This window comes from Thunnus thynnus, chromosome 2 (assembly GCF_963924715.1).
Source record: "Thunnus thynnus chromosome 2, fThuThy2.1, whole genome shotgun sequence".
Lineage (NCBI taxonomy): Eukaryota > Metazoa > Chordata > Actinopteri > Scombriformes > Scombridae > Thunnus > Thunnus thynnus.
Window position 1 is genome coordinate 34435 of NC_089518.1, and position 19151 is coordinate 53585.

A 19151-nucleotide genomic window follows, 5' to 3' on the forward strand; every position below is an offset into this window, starting at 1 on the left:
ATGCATGATGGTTCCTGTCACACACACAGTGGCATAGACCGTAACGTCACAGCCACACAAACACACACGCTAAATCTAAATGATATGACCTGCAGCAGAGACTTGTCATAGACTGGTAACATTACAGCATGTCTGCTGCAGTTTTTAAACATTAATTTACCTGTTTTTATTTACCTGAAACATGACGCACTCTGTCATCATGACCACCAACAGGCAGGGCTCAGACGGTGGCTTGAACACTGGCCACACCCGCACCATCCCAGGTCTGCTCAAGATGGGACAGATGTTGAGTCGGTCCAGCCCAAAATAGCCTATATATAACAGTTTACAGATTTGACCTTTTAAGGAAAATCTAATGTTAATGCTTCATTGAAAAACAACTGAGGTGTGGCTCTGCTGTTAGTGCTGCTGCTGTTTTTGTTTGTTTTTAATTTAACCTTTCTCATTATCTTACACACTGACATGGATCCTGCTGTGTTTCAGTCTGTACGGAAAAATATAAAACAGTAAATTTGAATTAAATATTAGTCTAGATATGATGAACAAATAAGTAGGGCAGAGTGAAAAAACTTTACACCCATTGAGTGCTACAAATGACATGAGAGTTGATATTTGCTAAATAAATTAAGTGCTTTTTGATTACACTAAAAAAAAAAAAAATTAGGAAAATTACAAAATACTATACATGAAAAATAGGGTGGGAAAGTACTTTGTTTTATATTTTATATGAACAATGTTTTATTATAAATATACAATTGAATTTTTCATTAAAGAAAAGTTACAAAAATGTGAATGTCACTTATGTATAAATTATAGGTCTTAGAAAGGAAGAAAATTGGAATCAGCCAAAATAGGAATCGGCAAGTCAGGCTTTTAAAAAAATTGGAAATCAAAATCAGCCAAGAAAACTGCAATCAGTGCACCTCTAAGTGGACAGTCATCTGCCTTGACCGGTTGGGTTGAGAGAGAAAGAGGGAGGGGAGAGGGAGACAGGGAAGCACAGCAACAACAGTAACATCAATAATAATAATAGAAATATGACTAACAATAATAATAGCAGCAGCATTTGGTGTCAAGCTGGACTAAGTGGACAGCAGGTGGTCTGCAGTCAAAGGCAGCAAGCGGTCTGCAACCAAAGGTCGACACCTGCGAGACGAGAAAGCACAAAACTACAGGGAGGATGCCAAATTAGTAACATGCATTAATGGGACATGAATTTGTACAGAGGGAGAGGAGGAGAGAGAAGGTCAGTGTATCATGGGAAGTCCCCCGGCAGTCTAGGCCTATAGCAGCATGACATTCTGGATTTTACAGGGAGCCAGTGTAGAGAAGTTATAATATCAAAGATCAAGTTGGTTTTTTTTTTGTAAATTTTTTGGTCCGAATTGGTAAAACAAAAATGATGACAGACCATCATTTTCTCTTTATCTCTTTCTCTTCATCTCTCTTTTTGTCACTTTTGTCATAGCACTCAATAAGAGAGTCAGCCCCACCAACTGTACCTCGATGCGCTCAGCTATTTGCAAAAACAGGAGTGGATGGAACCCCATTTTCTTTTAATTGATTTTTCAAAATCTTTGAAATTTTGGTTAAAATTTGGACCTCTTCTCTTTCTTTTCTGGCATATTCCAGCGATTTTATATACATTTTTGGAAATCATAATTTATTATGGCAGTCCATTAATGATTCAACTCATTTGGAATCTTTTGAAATTTGACTGTCAACTGCTCAGACATACAATACATAGTGTCCAAAAGTCTGAGACCACTTTCCCATTGTACGTTGGCCTATAGACCTTGTTCCAACTTTAAAACGTTTGAAAATTGTATTCAAATTTTTCAGAGTTGTATTTTGTGTTGTGACATCTTTTGTGCTTTTGGAGCAATTGAAGTCCAAAGTGAGTGCTCTCATCATTGTGTTGCGATCAAGGGAGAGCAAGTTTTGTGGGGGTTTTTTTTGTTTTTTTTGTTGTTGTTTTTTTGACCAGGACCATATTTCTAAACATCTCTGTCCCATAGTTTAAACTCTCCAAGCACATATCATACCTTTTTGTTTTTATAAAATGTTGCTACAAGCCTCCTCTCTTTTAAAATGTAAACATATACATATATAAATGTATATGAAACCCCATAGGAGTTATCGTTTTTGAGATTTAAACCTTAGTTGATGGGGAGAGCACTGTCAAGTTCTTGTTGACAATCTGGAAGCTGTCTCCTCAACCTCATGTTTCTTAACTTTACAGATTCTCTCTTCTTTTAAACACTGAGTAAACATATATATCCTCATGCCCAGTCACTCCTTCTGCAACTAATAATGTACACAAATTTAGTTTTAGTGCAATCAATTTCTCCTCCTCCTCATATTGGAAGAGTGACAGACATATAACTATTTGCATTCACACCTACAGACAATTAAGTCACACACATGTCTTTAGACTTTGGGAAGAAAGTGGAGTGCCCATAGAAAACCCACTTATACACCTTAAGAACATGCAAACTCCAAAAAAAACAGGCGGAAGCCAAAATATAAAAACAAGGAGATAAAGTTTACAAAACTCAAGTTATAAAAAATCTTATGTTATGAAACAAAGAAAAAACTTTACTTTTTAAGTGAAGAATATGTTGGGAATCTGTTGTGTTGCCAGTAAGTTAAACAGAAAAAACAGACCTGGTGAAAATCTGTAATCTGAATTTTCTTCTCCAGGTTGTGAAGCTTCATACCAAACTTGGTAAGCCTATTCCCTCTACTGAGCCAAGCATGGTCACTCAGACATCATCCTCCACCACAGCTGCCCCCAGCAAAACCACCACTTCTACTCTGAGCAGTTCCAGTAACACCAACTCTCTGTGCGTGGCTGCCTCCTCATCCCTTGCTACCTCCAGTCCCCCATACCTGAAACCTGTCAACATTGTCAGCAATAGTGTGGCAGGTGTCAAGAATCCATTAGCCAACAACCTCTCTGCTGCCAACTCTGCCACAACTGGGAAGAAAGTCAACACCCCCAAGATCAATTTTGTTGGTTAGTAGACACATGTTTTGAGCGCAGCTCTTGGCTTCATGTGAGGTTAGTCTTACCTTTTTCCTGAAACCAGTAATTTTGCAAAAGTATTCCTTCCTCCTTAAAAACCAGCAGGCTTTAATAACTTTGGTTTACTGAAGAAGATCTGGATGCTTTTTTGTCAGCAGATCAGTTTTGAATATCAGGAATATACAAGAAAAAACAGTTGAATTGATGTACCCTATCTCTCTTGTTCCCTAACACACTGGGGCAGATTGTTTACCAGATAACAAAATTGCAGATATAAAATTAAGCACATTTAAGTATATCAGTGATTTTTATGCTCTTTTAAAAGCACATTTGGTGACCTTGCATCACAGGGTGTGTCACATTGGGTGTGTCAAGGCATGTTATAGGTGTGAGACAAGAACTCTTTAACAAGTTTATGTTTTTTTTTTCTTTTTGTTATTTTGGGCCACAAGTCCTGCTGACTGCTAATATACAAGACGTCACTGCAGGTGACAACAGCTTGAGCAAAGGACTGCTGGGAGATAGTGTTTTAAAATCAGTGAAATCAAGATAAACTCAAGTCACACTCTTTCAGTGCCAAACAGGCCACACAGTGCCCTGGTACTGTCCAAACCAGTCCAAAAACATATTAACATAAAAGATCTGATTGTATTGCCGTTTACCATTGACAGTAGCCGAAGTGAAATAGGCTGACAGTCTGTTGACATAAACTTACTCAAAGCTGAGACTTGGCATTTAAATGTAATATCCATTATTTTATTTCAAATGAATGTACTGAAGTAAATAGCCTTAAGAACAAAAATGCATAAAAGTAATGGATCTGTGTAGGTATCAGGCTTCTCATGTCAACTGATGAATTGGTGAGGCCAATATATCGTCTCTTAGCTCATTGCAGGTATATCGTTTCAGAATGTCAGTGGATAAATAACAATAAATTGTACAGAAATGCCAAAGATATGTTTTGAAACCTGTCATCATTCTATTTGCCCACAAGAGTAGTGACAAGTTTATTTTTCAACTGTTAAACATCCTGCCCAGTACATTTCTTAGTGGAATTTGTATACTATGCAGGATTTTCCCAAAAAACAATGTAGAGACTCATACAAAAGTAATCCCTCTCAATCATCATGTACAAGTGTGTGGTGATGTATCTATCTGCAGAGACCCTGTCCTCTGCCTGTATTTCTTATTATTTTGCTGTGTTTGGGACACTTCTGGGCGTCAACCTTTGAGCATTGTGTGTGTAGCCCCCCAGACAATAACAGCACACAGAGTGTGAGGTCGGGACTTGTGGCGTAGCGACCAGGTTACATCGCTGTCTCTCTCCTCTGCTTCGCTCTGCTCTCTGTCTCTGTGTCTTGGATGTATAAAGACCTGTACGTCTGTGTGTCTGCTTGACCAAGGGCGGGCCTGAGCTACATGCAGAGCAGAGAGCAACAGCTGACAAAAAGCTCTGCATTCACACAAAATCTAGCTATGCACCAACTTCAAGCAGATAGTTTCGCATTCCGCATAGAACTCTGTTTGTATGAAAGTCTATGAGAAAATGACCCTATTTCTCACTTAATTTATGACCTTAGTATTTTAAAATTATGGTCCCTTTAATTTAGATTTGATGATAAAGCAGGTTATGGGTTTAGGGCGTGGCTAGGTTTTGATTGGTAACAACATCCTCCATCCGGACTGCTGCCAGTGCAAAACTGACACTGTTAGCTTAGCATGTTAGCACCTGCTACTGCTGATACTGTACTCAGACCAAATCAGGCGGGCAGTGCTGCGTTCAGCTGCAGGGTCGAGCCGAGGTGTGTGGGGTTGTGGCCTTGGTTATTTGTGCTCTACAACATAACCGCTGTGAAACAATCAGAAAATAACTTATTAGGGCCAGAGCGCTGACCAGCGCGAAGCCCTCTTGTTTCCAAAAATTATTATTATTATTATTATTATTATTATTATTATTATTATTATTATTATTATTATTATAATTATTATTATTAGGGCCCGAGCGCTGACCAGCGCGAAGCCCTCTTGTATCCAAAGGAATTATTATGATTATTATTATTATTATGATTATTATTATTATTATTAGGGCCCGAGCGCTGACCAGCGCGAAGCCCTCTTGTATCCAAAGGAATTATTATTATTATTATTATTATTATTATTATTATTATTATTATTAGGGCCTGAGCGCTGAACAGCGCGAAGCCCTCTTGTATCCAAAGGAATTATTATTATTATTATTATTATTATTATTATTATTATTATTATTATTATTATTAGGGCCTGAGCACTGAACAGCGCGAAGCCCTCTTGTATCCAAAGGAATTATTAGGGCCCGAGCGCTGACCAGCGGGAAGCCCTCTTGTATCCAAAGGAATTATTATTATTATTATTATTATTATTATTATTATTATTATTATTAGGGCCTGAGCCCAAAGGGCGAAGACCCTCTTGTTTTTCGTGCGTTTGTTTCTTTATTATTATTCTTTCTTGTTACGCCACTTTAACTCTAAATTTGACCACCTAAACATGCTCAAAAACTCACCAAATTTGGCACGCACATCAGGTCTGGTGAAAAATTTGATAAAATGTAAAAATTAAACCCCAAAGTGCCAAAATGTGCTCTCTAGCGCCACCTATGTATCTAAAACGGCTGCCACGGCCCGTAGGAATGTCGTAGAGAGATCGAACCAAAACTCAATTATTCGTCTCATCAAGACCTACAAATCATACGCTGACACCCCTGACCTAAATCCAACAGGAAATCTGCAATGTCAATTTCAAAATACGATTTTTTGCCAATTTTGGACCTTGAATAAACGCTATCTCCTCCTAGGGCGTTAATGGTATCGGCTTCAAACTTTAATACATGACTTATCACACTGTGTTGAGCAAAATTTATTAAAAACTTTGTAATAACTCGAACGGTTTAGATTTAGTAAGCCCTGAAAGTTGGAGTGCGACATTACACCTTACAATGTAAACCAATGGGGAGGCAAATTCTGGGCATAGACTTTGTGCCAAACTGGGGCATCTGGCGTCTAAACTATAAGTCCCACCACTTTCAAACCTGTATCAATGGATTCGCGACGAAAATTCCTACAAAAAAATGATATTTTTATGTAGGATTTGGCCAAAGTTATGGGATTTATGAGGATATTTCACAAGTAGAGTACACTAATATCCTCTCTGCAGCTGTGAGGGAGAGAGAGAGAATGGGAGGGGGGGATGGGTAAAGTAAACATTTACTGCCTGTGACAGAAGCCCTTGGACTGGCCACACTCCACTTACTTAGTGTGTCTACATATCTGACAGCAGTGTTCAATCCCTACTTCTTTTCAAGGAGTACATGTGCTCCTAAATGAAAGAAATTAGGAGCATATATATAACTTTAGGAGCACACTGAAAAATGTGCAAGTAAGAGTTTCTTAAAGAAAACAATTCATTACATACATATTTACAATTTATCACATACATATTTAAACTCTGTATGTGTGTGTGTGTGTATGTAAATCACAATTTGCTGTTTTTAGGGGTGCTTGATAATGGCAAAAAATATAATCACAATCATTTTTGTTCAATATTGAGATCATGATTATTTAACATGATTACTTTTTGACTGTCATCTTCTCCAATTGCTGTTGTTCATACATGCACATATTTTTTCTAACTTGGCTGAGGAGACTATTACATATGTAATCATATATTGTAGTAATGATTAAGAAAAACTATAGCCTATATGAGGGAAAAACTCAGGAAGGCTGGAGTTCCGGAGCTCCGTATTAAAACTGTAATGGACCTGCCATGAGGGTGGAGCAAACTCCATTTCCAAGGATGCTTTGCGATTTTCACACCTCAGTAGGGACCAGTCAACATCGGTCCCTCATTGGCGGAGACGCTCCTGCACAGCGGAGCGTCCTGAGGACGCAGCCATGACATCACCACCCCTTTATAAGCGAGCACGCCCAATCTACACGTCTTTCCCATGTCACTGAGCTAGGGGTAACTCCTGTTCCCCTGTGAGTTAGCTTGACTACCCCACGAACATGTTTTCCCCTCATCGGACGAGACGAGACTTTGCCCGTGTTCACCCGAACACATTCCTGGACCCGAGAGAGACCGCTGCTGCAACCAGTGTCCTCAAATTCCCCCGAGAAAGAGGAAATGAAGTTACTTCGGGATAACGTGGACCGGCTCTGCCCTGCGCGTCTTCGCCGAGTCGTCTCTGCTGTTCTCTCCGCCACTCCACTCAGAGCCAGCTGCCGTGTTTTCGCCGACCTGTTTTACCTTGATGGTCACTGTGTTTTTTCCGCAGGTTTCACTTCACTCAGCTGGCTGACAGACCCGCTGACTCTCTCCGCGTTAACCTAAATAACAAATCGGGACTCGGTGCTCCGTTTGGATCTAAACAGAGAGCCGGGGTTAGCTGAGAGGCTAGCAGAGGCTAACTGGTTGTGCTTCTTTCGGTCATGCTGCAATTAACGCTCCGCTGCTGCCTGTTCTCCGCTTTAACCTAAATAACAAATCGGGACTCGGTGCTCCGTTTGGATCTAAACAGAGAGCCGGGGTTAGCTGAGAGGCTAGCAGAGGCGAACTGGTTGTGCTTCTTTCGGTCATGCTGCAGTTAACGCTCCGCTGCTGCCTGTTCTCCGCTTTAACCTAAATAACAAATCGGGACTCGGTGCTCCGTTTGGATCTAAACAGAGAGCCGGGGTTAGCTGAGAGGCTAGCAGAGGCTAACTGGTTGTGCTTCTTTCGGTCATGCTGCAGTTAACGCTCCGCTGCTGCCTGTTTGCTGCCTGTTAGTTGTGTTCACCACGCTAGACTATTTTGTGTTTGTCCCGCTCAGGACTACTGTGTTTGTGCTGCCGTGAGTGAGAAAGTAAACTGATTTGTCGATCTTAAACCAGACAACGTGCGTTACAGACTGCCGTCCATACGTGCGCTCTCTGTGGAAAAAGAACCGCTTCTCTCTCTCTCACGATCGCTTTCCCTCCTCCCTCTCTTGTGACTAACACCATACTCACGCGCGCACAGATACACGCACCGACATCGTTTTGCACATCTGATGGTCAGATAACGTCGGACAAAAGTGTCCAACCTGCAAGTGTCCAACCCTGTGCAAAGCTGTTTGTGTTTTGTTTGGTAGAATTAGATTTTAGAATAGCTATTTATTGAATGAAGCATTTGTTAACTTTGTTAATTTTGCTAAGTTTCATAAACACTGTTATATCTTTAAAGAGAAGTTCTTAGGTCATTATTGGTAACATATTGTGAAAAGTGGCTGATTGAAGGAGTCAGAGCTCGAATTCAACCGTTCTTTGTTCACCCTTGAATGTTGATATCTCGCAGATATTAACATTCTAGGTGAACTCCCATTTATGAGATTACCCTGTTCGGTTATTAGTACCGGTTTCGGGATGGTGCTTCGTATTTGTTAGTTCATATTAATAATTCTGTTAATTGTTATAATTAATTATTATTGATAATTGATAATTATAGCAAATAATCAACTGTGTTCCTTGCAGATCCTACAGTTGGTGCCTGAATTATTGATTAAGGTTAACAATATTTTGATTTCATAATCTATAATTACCTGTGATAAACAGAGGGGAGGCTCACAGAGAGAAAGTGGTTAGTATTGTGTGTCAAAAGACTCTCACACTGATCATCTCCAAACGTTTTCTTGGTTCCCAGAAGCTCAGCTGACTGCGCCGCGGCCGATGTGCGCATGGGCGCGAAGGCCCGTTCAACGCTGCTTGCAGCTTTAATTAGGGCCTGAGCCCAAAGGGCGAAGACCCTATTGTTTTTCGTGTGTTTGTTTCTTTATTAGGGCCCGAGCACCGACCGGTGCGAAGCCCTATTGAAACTGAAGGAATTATTATTAGGGCCCGAGCACCGACCGGTGCGAAGCCCTATTGGAACTGAAGGAATTATTATTAGGGCCCGAGCACCTACCGGTGCGAAGCCCTATTGAAACTGAAGGAATTATTATTATTATTATTATTCCTCCGAAACAAACGCATTTTTGAGGGCCTAAACATGCACGAAAACTCATGAAAATTTGCACAGATGTCAGGACTGGCCAAAATTTCGATATTTTATGGGTCTCGAAATAAAGCGGGACAAAATGGCTCGACAGCGCCACCTAGAAAGTCAAGAAAATTGAGCCCCTCGATACAGATTGTCGTAGGAGAACGAAATTCGGTATGCATATGTATCATGACCAGACGCACCAAAAAGTCTCAAGGACACATAGCCTAACTCCAACAGGAAGTCGGCCATTTTGTATCAAAGTTGAAATTTTGCACCGATTTTGTCATTTCCAGCCCGCATACTTTAACGAACTCCTCCTAGAGATTTGACCCCAGGACTTTCAAATTCGCTCCGTATCATCTACAGGCATAGGAGATTAAAAGTTATTAAAACAATTCTCATTAGTCTTTCCTAGGGGGCGTGGCTGGGCGGCGAATTTCGATCCTTCGCCATGAAAAATGAAACGGCTATAACTCCGGCATACATGATCCTAAGAGAGCCAAACCTTTTGTGCTTCATAAGAGTCCCGCCCTGAACGGGTCCATGTGACAATACAGGATATGAGTCATAGCGCCACCTCCTGGCAACAGGAAGTTACATGTTTTACGCTCTGACGCCCTGTGGGCAGCACGGTGATGGAATCCAGCTGAAATTTACTGAGAATAGCCTCAAGACCTTGGAGATCTTATATTATGAAGTTGGTGACCCTTCGTTGAAAGGTGTTGCCATGGCGACGCGGCGAATTTCGATGTGACGCCATGAAATTTCAATGCCTTATAACTTGACTCCACGTGGTCTGATCTTTTCCAAATTTCATATGCTTGTTAAGAGTCCCAATCTGAACACATGTTCAGTCTCATATTTAGCGAAAGTCATAGCGCCACCTACTGGCAACAGGAAGTATCATGCGTCGTACTTTGTCTAATTACTCCTAGGAAATTTGGCTGATGCACCTGAAATTAAGTCAGCTAATAAACGAGACCTTGGTGATGCTACATTTGGCAGCTCATGACCCAAAACTGAATGCTGTTACCATGGCGACACATCCTTCGCCATGAAATATGATACTGTTTTTCAGGGAGAAGGGATTGCTCTACAGTCATGAAACTTGACACACATGTCTAGAGTGATGTCAGCTAAAATCCTATGTGGTCGCTTTGAATGGGCGTGGCAAAATGGCTCAACAGCGCCCCCTTTAAAATTTCAAAATTGCAGCCCCGCCTTCCAGATGAACGTAGAAAGATGAAATTCACAGGGCACATGTATAATGTCAACACGCACAAAAAAGCCTCTTGAAGCCTTATTGTAAGTCGAACAGGAAGTCGGCCATCTTGAGAAAAATGGTATATTTTCGCCTTTTCTTGGCCATTTCGCATACCTTGTATTTTAAAGAACTCCTCCTACAGAATCCAACGTAAGGACTTAAAAATCAGTGTGTGTCATCTAGACTAGTGTATGATCATGATGGTTTGGCCGTGGCGTGGCGTTGAGTTTTGATGTTTCGCCATGACAGAGGAAATTGATATAACTTGAGTGTACACGGTTGGATCTGCCTCAAACTTTACACAACAAGTCACTGACAAAAGCCCTTCGACTGAGCGTCACTTCGACATGCGCTGGGGTGCGAGGGCCCGATCATCGCTGCTTGCAGCTTTAATTCTTATTATTATTATTATTGCGACTCTTTGACCTCAAATAACTTCTACAAACGTGTACCAAAACTCACCGAAATTGGCGTGCGCGTCAGTTCTGGTGAAAATTGCAGATTTTATGTGTCTCGCAAAAAATGCGGGGAAAAATGGCTCGACAGCGCCACCTAGAAAATTAAGAAAAGTGAGCCCCACGATACAGATGGTCGTAGAACAATGAAATTTGGTGTGCTTATATATCATGACCAGACGCACCAAAAACTCTCTTGGAGCCATACCCTAAATCCAACAGGAAGTCGGCCATTTTGGTTCAAAGTTGCGATTTTCAGGCCAATTTTGCCGTTTTTAGCCCGCGTACTTTAACGAACTCCTCCTAGGGATTTGACCTCAGCAACTTGAAATTCGGTCCGTATCATCTACAGACCTGGGAGATGAAAAGTTATCAAAACGGTGAGTTTTCGACATTGTTGAGGGGGTGTGGTCGGGCGGCGAATTTCGATCCTTCGCCGTGAAAATTCAAACAGCCATAACTCCGGCATGCAGGATCCTAAGAGACCCAAACCTTTTGTGCTTGGAAAGAGTCCCGTCCTGAACACATTCATGTGTCAATATTGGATATGAGTCATAGCGCCACCTACTGGCAACAGGAAGTTACATGTTTTACACTTTGACGCTCTGTGGGTGGCACGGTGATGGGATCCACCTCAAATTTACTCAGAATAGCCTAAAGACCTTGGAGATGGTATATTATGAAGTTGGTGACTTTTCGTGGAAAGGTGTTGCCATGACGACGCGGCGAATTTCGATGTCTCGCCATGAAATTTCAAAGCTTTATAACTTGACTCCACATGGTCTGATCTTTTCCAAATTTCATATGCTTGTTAAGAGTCCCGGTCTGAACACATTTTCAGGCCCATATTTAGTGAGAGTCATAGCGCCACCTACTGGCAACAGGAAGTATCATGCGTCGTTCTTTGTTGTATTACTCCTAGGAAATTTGGCCGATGCATCTGAAATTGACTCAGCTAAGATGTAAGACCTTGGTGATGCTACATTGGGTAGGTCATGACCCATGACCAAACGCCGTTGCCATGGCGACACATCCTTCGCCATGAAATACGATGGTGTATTTTAGGGATAAGGGATGGGTCTACAGTCACGAAACTTGGCACACATGTCTGGAGCGACACCAGCTAAAATCCTGGATAGGTCATTTGCATAGACGTGACAATATGGCTCAACAGCGCCCCCTTGAAAATTTCAAAATTGTAGCCCCGCCTTCCAGATGAACCTAGGAAAATGAAATTCGGGAGGCTAATGTATCATGTCAAGACGCACAAAAAAGCCTCTTGGAGCCATATCGTAAGTCCTACAGGAAGTCGGCCATCTTGATAAAAGTGGTCATTTTTCGCGTTTTTTTGACCATTTCGCATACCTTGTATTTTAACGAACTCCTCCTACAGAATTCATGGTAACGACTTCAAAATCAGTGTGTGTCATCTACACTAGTGTGTGATCAAAAGTTATCAAAACATTTACTTAGCATTGAAGCGTGTGGCCGTGGCGTGGCGTTGAATTTTGATGTTTCGCCATGACAGGCGAAATTGCTATAAGTTTAGTGTAAATGCTGGAGTCTACACCAAACTTTACATGTTTGATAAGACTCCCAGCCTGAACACGTCTAAATACCAATATTCAGTCAGTGATGAAAACTGGCTCCATAGCGCCCCCTACCACATTTCAATGCAGCAGCCCCTGCAGCAGGCAGAGTAGGTGATTGAGGATGTGACGTTAATTTCCCCTTGCACTGTCTGAAAACAGCTCAGGGGTCCGTTTCACAAAGCAGGTTCAACAAACTCTGAGTCTAATCCTGAACTCTGAGTTGATCTACTCTGAGATAGAAAACTCTGAGTTTCCGGTTCCAGAACAGCTGATTTGAGTCAGTTTAATCAACTCGGAGTAGTTTCACCTGGAGTTAAGCGCGTGCACCACAACTATAAAAAGCCAGCATCAATGGAGCCCCGATTCAACCAGTCACCATGGCAACGGGGAAGAGGATGGCTGCGTTTTTCGCCCCCCTAGAACTAGACATCTTAATTCGCTCATACGACGAGTTTGAGCATGTTTTCAGAAAGAAGTGCAACACCGCTGCAGCTACAAAAGAGAGGGAGACGGCTGCTGCTCGGTCATTGCGTAAGTTTAAATGTAGTCCTTTGTAATCACAATAATATTACAGAGGAAAACTGCTTGAATGGTGGCCTATTAATTTATTTCATTTAGGTCCAAGCGCACTTGGCAGCAGTTTAGGATGAAATTTAAAAACATTGTTCAAACAGGTGAGACCTCGGCATAATCTCATGGGGGTACCTCATTTTGATCATGTTTTACATTGTAAAGTAAATATTAAGTGGCTGTTTGACTGTGCAGTTGTTTTATCCCCAACATAATGCTGGTTTCACACACATAAATGTCTTCTCATCTACATCATGTTCTGTTAAATAATTAATCCTATTTAAACTAACACAGACTTCTACTCAGCCAACAGAAAGAAGGCAGATGCCCGTAAAACGGGTGGTGGTCCAGCACCGCCACCTCTAACGGAGGCAGAGGAGCTGGCCCTAAGCCAGAATTTAGGAAGGCCAGTGGCTGGCTCCGACATTGTACAAAAAACTTTTGCAAACCATTTGCAAAGAAACGCAGCGCAACACACAATATCTGCTGGGATGTGAGAGCATGACTACGATTGGTAATGTTGCAAATGTAAAGACGGCTTAGGTTGTGTATGTAGATGATGGACTGTGACGTGAAACGGTACCGCTCAAAAAGATAATGGCTGGAAATGCTAGAACATCTATGCGTGGTCTGATAACCATCTCTCGACGAATATTTAATTCTCTGCGCAGTAATGCTGCACCTTCATCCACGGGATCGTTATCAAAAGGACATGCCATGTTAGTGAAAAAAAGTCGCCACTTACTGTGCCTAATGGACTTCTAATATACTGACTCTGATTTTTTTTTTAATTTATTTATTTTTTTTAATGATTTCTTTAAATGACAGACGGCAGAACTAGGCTACGCCAAAACTCGCCTGCTGCCTGAATGAATGAGGAAATCAAATGGAGTGTGTGGCTCTGAAAGAGGGCGGAGACTGAGAGAAAGTCGAGGTTCATTGAGAAAAACCTGGTCCCGACCAGGTTAGATTCATAGAGTCTGTTGCTACGGTAACTGACCGAGAGCTTAAGTTACCCCTCTCTCTGAAACAGGCTAGAGTTATCCCTCTTTCTCTGGTTTGAGTTACCTCCCTTTTTGAAACGGAAAACTCAGAGTTTTCCTCATTTCAGGGTTAACAGACTCTGAGTTTTCACTAAACCTGCTTTGTAAAACGGACCCCAGGTCTGGGGACATCTATATGCCCGTGACAGAAGCCCTTCACCAGCGCCGAGCCCCGACATACGCAAGGACGCGAGGGCCCGATCATCGCTGCTTGCAGCTTTAATTATTATTCTTATTATTATTATTATTATTGCGACTCTTTGACCTCAAATAACTTCTACAAACGTGTACCAAAACTCACCGAAATTGGCGTGCGCGTCAGTTCTGGTGAAAATCGCAGATTTTATGCGTCTCGCAAAAAATGCGGGGAAAAATGGCTCGACAGCGCCACCTAGAAAATTAAGAAAAGCGAGCCCCACGATACAGATGGTCGTAGAACAATGAAATTTGGTGTGCTTATATATCATGACCAGACGCACCAAAAAGTCTCTTGGAGCCATACCCTAAATCCAACAGGAAGTCGGCCATTTTGGTTCAAAGTTGCGATTTTCAGGCCAATTTTGCCGTTTTTAGCCCGCGTACTTTAACGAACTCCTCCTAGGGATTTGACCTGAGCAACTTGAAATTCGGTCAGTATCATCTACAGACCTGGGAGATGAAAAGTTATCAAAACGGTGAGTTTTCGACATTGTTGAGGGGGTGTGGTCGGGCGGCGAATTTCGATCCTTCGCCGTGAAAATTCAAACAGCCATAACTCCGGCATGCACGATCCTAAGAGACCCAAACCTTTTGTGCTTGGAAAGAGTCCCGTCCTGAACACATCCATGTGTCAATATTGGATATGAGTCATAGCGCCACCTACTGGCAACAGGAAGTTACATGTTTTACACTTTGACGCTCTGTGGGTGGCACGGTGATGGGATCCACCTCAAATTTACTCAGAATAGCCTAAAGACCTTGGAGATGGTATATTATGAAGTTGGTGACTTTTCGTGGAAAGGTGTTGCCATGACGACGCGGCGAATTTCGATGTCTCGCCATGAAATTTCAAAGCCTTATAACTTGACTCCACATGGTCTGATCTTTTCCAAATTTCATATGCTTGTTAAGAGTCCCGGTCTGAACACATTGTCAGGCCCATATTTAGTGAGAGTCATAGCGCCACCTACTGGCAACAGGAAGTATCATGCGTCGTTCTTTGTTGTATTACTCCTAGGAAATTTGGCCGATGCATCTGAAATTGACTCAGCTAAGATGTAAGACCTTGGTGATGCTACATTGGGTAGGTCATGACCCATGACCAAACGCCGTTGCCATGGCGACACATCCTTCGCCATGAAATACGATGCTGTATTTTAGGGATAAGGGATGGGTCTACAGTCACGAAACTTGGCACACATGTCTGGAGCGACACCAGCTAAAATCCTGGATAGGTCATTTGCATAGACGTGACAATATGGCTCAACAGCGCCCCCTTGAAAATTTCAAAATTGTAGCCCCGCCTTCCAGATGAACCTAGGAAAATGAAATTCGGGAGGCTAATGTATCATGTCAAGACGCACAAAAAAGCCTCTTGGAGCCATATCGTAAGTCCTACAGGAAGTCGGCCATCTTGATAAAAGTGGTCATTTTTCGCGTTTTTTTGACCATTTCGCATACCTTGTATTTTAACGAACTCCTCCTACAGAATTCATGGTAACGACTTCAAAATCAGTGTGTGTCATCTACACTAGTGTGTGATCAAAAGTTATCAAAACATTTACTTAGCATTGAAGCGTGTGGCCGTGGCGTGGCGTTGAGTTTTGATGTTTCGCCATGACAGGCGAAATTGCTATAAGTTTAGTGTAAATGCTGGAGTCTACACCAAACTTTACATGTTTGATAAGACTCCCAGCCTGAACACGTCTAAATACCAATATTCAGTCAGTGATGAAAACTGGCTCCATAGCGCCCCCTACGACATTTCAATGCAGCAGCCCCTGCAGCAGGCAGAGTAGGTGATTGAGGATGTGACGTTAATTTCCCCTTGCACTGTCTGAAAACAGCTCAGGGGTCCGTTTCACAAAGCAGGTTCAACAAACTCTGAGTCTAATCCTGAACTCTGAGTTGATCTACTCTGAGATAGAAAACTCTGAGTTTCCGGTTCCAGAACAGCTGATTTGAGTCAGTTTAATCAACTCGGAGTAGTTTCACCTGGAGTTAAGCGCGTGCACCACAACTATAAAAAGCCAGCATCAATGGAGCCCCGATTCAACGAGTCACCATGGCAACGGGGAAGAGGATGGCTGCGTTTTTCGCCCCCCTAGAACTAGACATCTTAATTCGCTCATACGACGAGTTTGAGCATGTTTTCAGAAAGAAGTGCAACACCGCTGCAGCTACAAAAGAGAGGGAGACGGCTGCTGCTCGGTCATTGCGTAAGTTTAAATGTAGTCCTTTGTGATCACAATAATATTACAGAGGAAAACTGCTTGAATGGTGGCCTATTAATTTATTTCATTTAGGTCCAAGCGCACTTGGCAGCAGTTTAGGATGAAATATAAAAACATTGTTCAAACAGGTGAGACCTCGGCATAATCTCATGGGGGAACCTCATTTTGATCATGTTTTACATTGTAAAGTAAATATTAAGTGGCTGTTTGACTGAGCAGTTGTTTTATCCCCAACATAATGCTGGTTTCACACACATAAATGTCTTCTCATCTACATCATGTTCTGTTAAATAATTAATCCTATTTAAACTAACACAGACTTCTACTCAGCCAACAGAAAGAAGGCAGATGTCCGTAAAACGGGTGGTGGTCCAGCACCGCCACCTCTAACGGACAGAGGAGCTGGCCATAAGCCAGAATTTAGGAAGGCCAGTGGCTGGCTCCGACATTGTACAAAAAACTTTTGCAAACCATTTGCAAAGAAACGCAGCGCAACACACAATATCTGCTGGGATGTGAGAGCATGACTACGATTGGTAATGTTGCAAATGTAAGGACGGATTAGGTTTTGTATGTAGATGATGGACTGTGACGTGAAACGGTACCGCTCAAAAAGATAATGGCTGGAAATGCTAGAACATCTATGCGTGGTCTGATAACCATCTCTCGACGAATATTTAATTCTCTGCGCAGTAATGCTGCACCTTCATCCACGGGATCGTTATCAAAAGGACATGCCATGTTAGTGAAAAAAAGTCGCCACTTACTGTGCCTAATGGACTTCTAATATACTGACTCTGATTTTTTTTATTTTATTTTTTTTTTTTTTTAATGATTTTTTGAAATGACAGACGGCAGAACTAGGCTACACCAAAACTCGCCTGCTGCCTGAATGAATGAGGAAATCAAATGGAGTGTGTGGTTCTGAAAGAGGGCGGAGACTGAGAGAAAGTCGAGGTTCATTGAGAAAAACCTGGTCCCGACCAGGTTAGATTCATAGAGTCTGTTGCTACCGTAACTGACTGAGAGCTTAAGTTACCCCTCTCTCTGAAACAGGCTAGAGTTATCCCTCTTTCTCTGGTTTGAGTTACCTCCCTTTTTGAAACGGAAAACTCAGAGTTTCCCTCATTTCAGGGTTAACAGACTCTGAGTTTTCACTAAACCTGCTTTGTGAAACGGACCCCAGGTCTGGGGACATCTATATGCCCGTGACAGAAGCCCTTCACCAGCGCCGAGCCCCGACATACGCAAGGACGCGAGGGCCCGATCATCGCTGCTTGCAGCTTTAATTATTAGGGCCCGAGCGCTGACCAGCGCGAAGCCCTCTTGTTTCCAAAGGAATTATTATTATTATTATTATTATTATTATTATTATTATTATTATTATTATTATTCTTATTATTATTATTATTATTGCGACTCTTTGACCTCAAATAACTTCTACAAACGTGTACCAAAACTCACCGAAATTGGCGTGCGCGTCAGTTCTGGTGAAAATCGCAGATTTTATGCGTCTCGCAAAAAATGCGGGGAAAAATGGCTCGACAGCGCCACCTAGAAAATTAAGAAAAGCGAGCCCCACGATACAGATGGTCGTAGAACAATGAAATTTGGTGTGCTTATATATCATGACCAGACGCACCAAAAAGTCTCTTGGAGCCATACCCTAAATCCAACAGGAAGTCGGCCATTTTGGTTCAAAGTTGCGATTTTCAGGCCAATTTTGCCGTTTTTAGCCCGCGTACTTTAACGAACTCCTCCTAGGGATTTGACCTCAGCAACTTGAAATTCGGTCAGTATCATCTACAGACCTGGGAGATGAAAAGTTATCAAAACGGTGAGTTTTCGACATTGTTGAGGGGGTGTGGTCGGGCGGCGAATTTCGATCCTTCGCCGTGAAAATTCAAACAGCCATAACTCCGGCATGCACGATCCTAAGAGACCCAAACCTTTTGTGCTTGGAAAGAGTCCCGTCCTGAACACATCCATGTGTCAATATTGGATATGAGTCATAGCGCCACCTACTGGCAACAGGAAGTTACATGTTTTACACTTTGACGCTCTGTGGGTGGCACGGTGATGGGATCCACCTCAAATTTACTCAGAATAGCCTAAAGACCTTGGAGATGGTATATTATGAAGTTGGTGACTTTTCGTGGAAAGGTGTTGCCATGACGACGCGGCGAATTTCGATGTCTCGCCATGAAATTTCAAAGCCTTATAACTTGACTCCACATGGTCTGATCTTTTCCAAATTTCATATGCTTGTTAAGAGTCCCGGTCTGAACACATTGTCAGGCCCATATTTAGTGAGAGTCATAGCGCCACCTACTGGCAACAGGAAGTATCATGCGTCGTTCTTTGTTGTATTACTCCTAGGAAATTTGGCCGATGCATCTGAAATTGACTCAGCTAAGATGTAAGACCTTGGTGATGCTACATTGGGTAGGTCATGACCCATGACCAAACGCCGTTGCCATGGCGACACATCCTTCGCCATGAAATACGATGCTGTATTTTAGGGATAAGGGATGGGTCTACAGTCACGAAACTTGGCACACATGTCTGGAGCGACACCAGCTAAAATCCTGGATAGGTCATTTGCATAGACGTGACAATATGGCTCAACAGCGCCCCCTTGAAAATTTCAAAATTGTAGCCCCGCCTTCCAGATGAACCTAGGAAAATGAAATTCGGGAGGCTAATGTATCATGTCAAGACGCACAAAAAAGCC

General features: G+C 42.2%; 1 protein-coding gene across 1 annotated transcript in view; it reads left to right on the forward strand.

The window, feature by feature from the left end:
- The window catches only part of LOC137189871 (zinc finger RNA-binding protein-like), a gene marked incomplete at its 5' end in the record, with an annotated part of 117096 nt that overhangs the window by 14484 nt on the left and 83461 nt on the right, over positions 1 to 19151 (forward strand). Inside the window, one exon of the mRNA XM_067599982.1 lies at positions 2704 to 3019. Coding sequence (XP_067456083.1) covers positions 2704 to 3019 — 316 coding nt within the window. The remainder of the gene's footprint in view (positions 1 to 2703; positions 3020 to 19151) is intronic.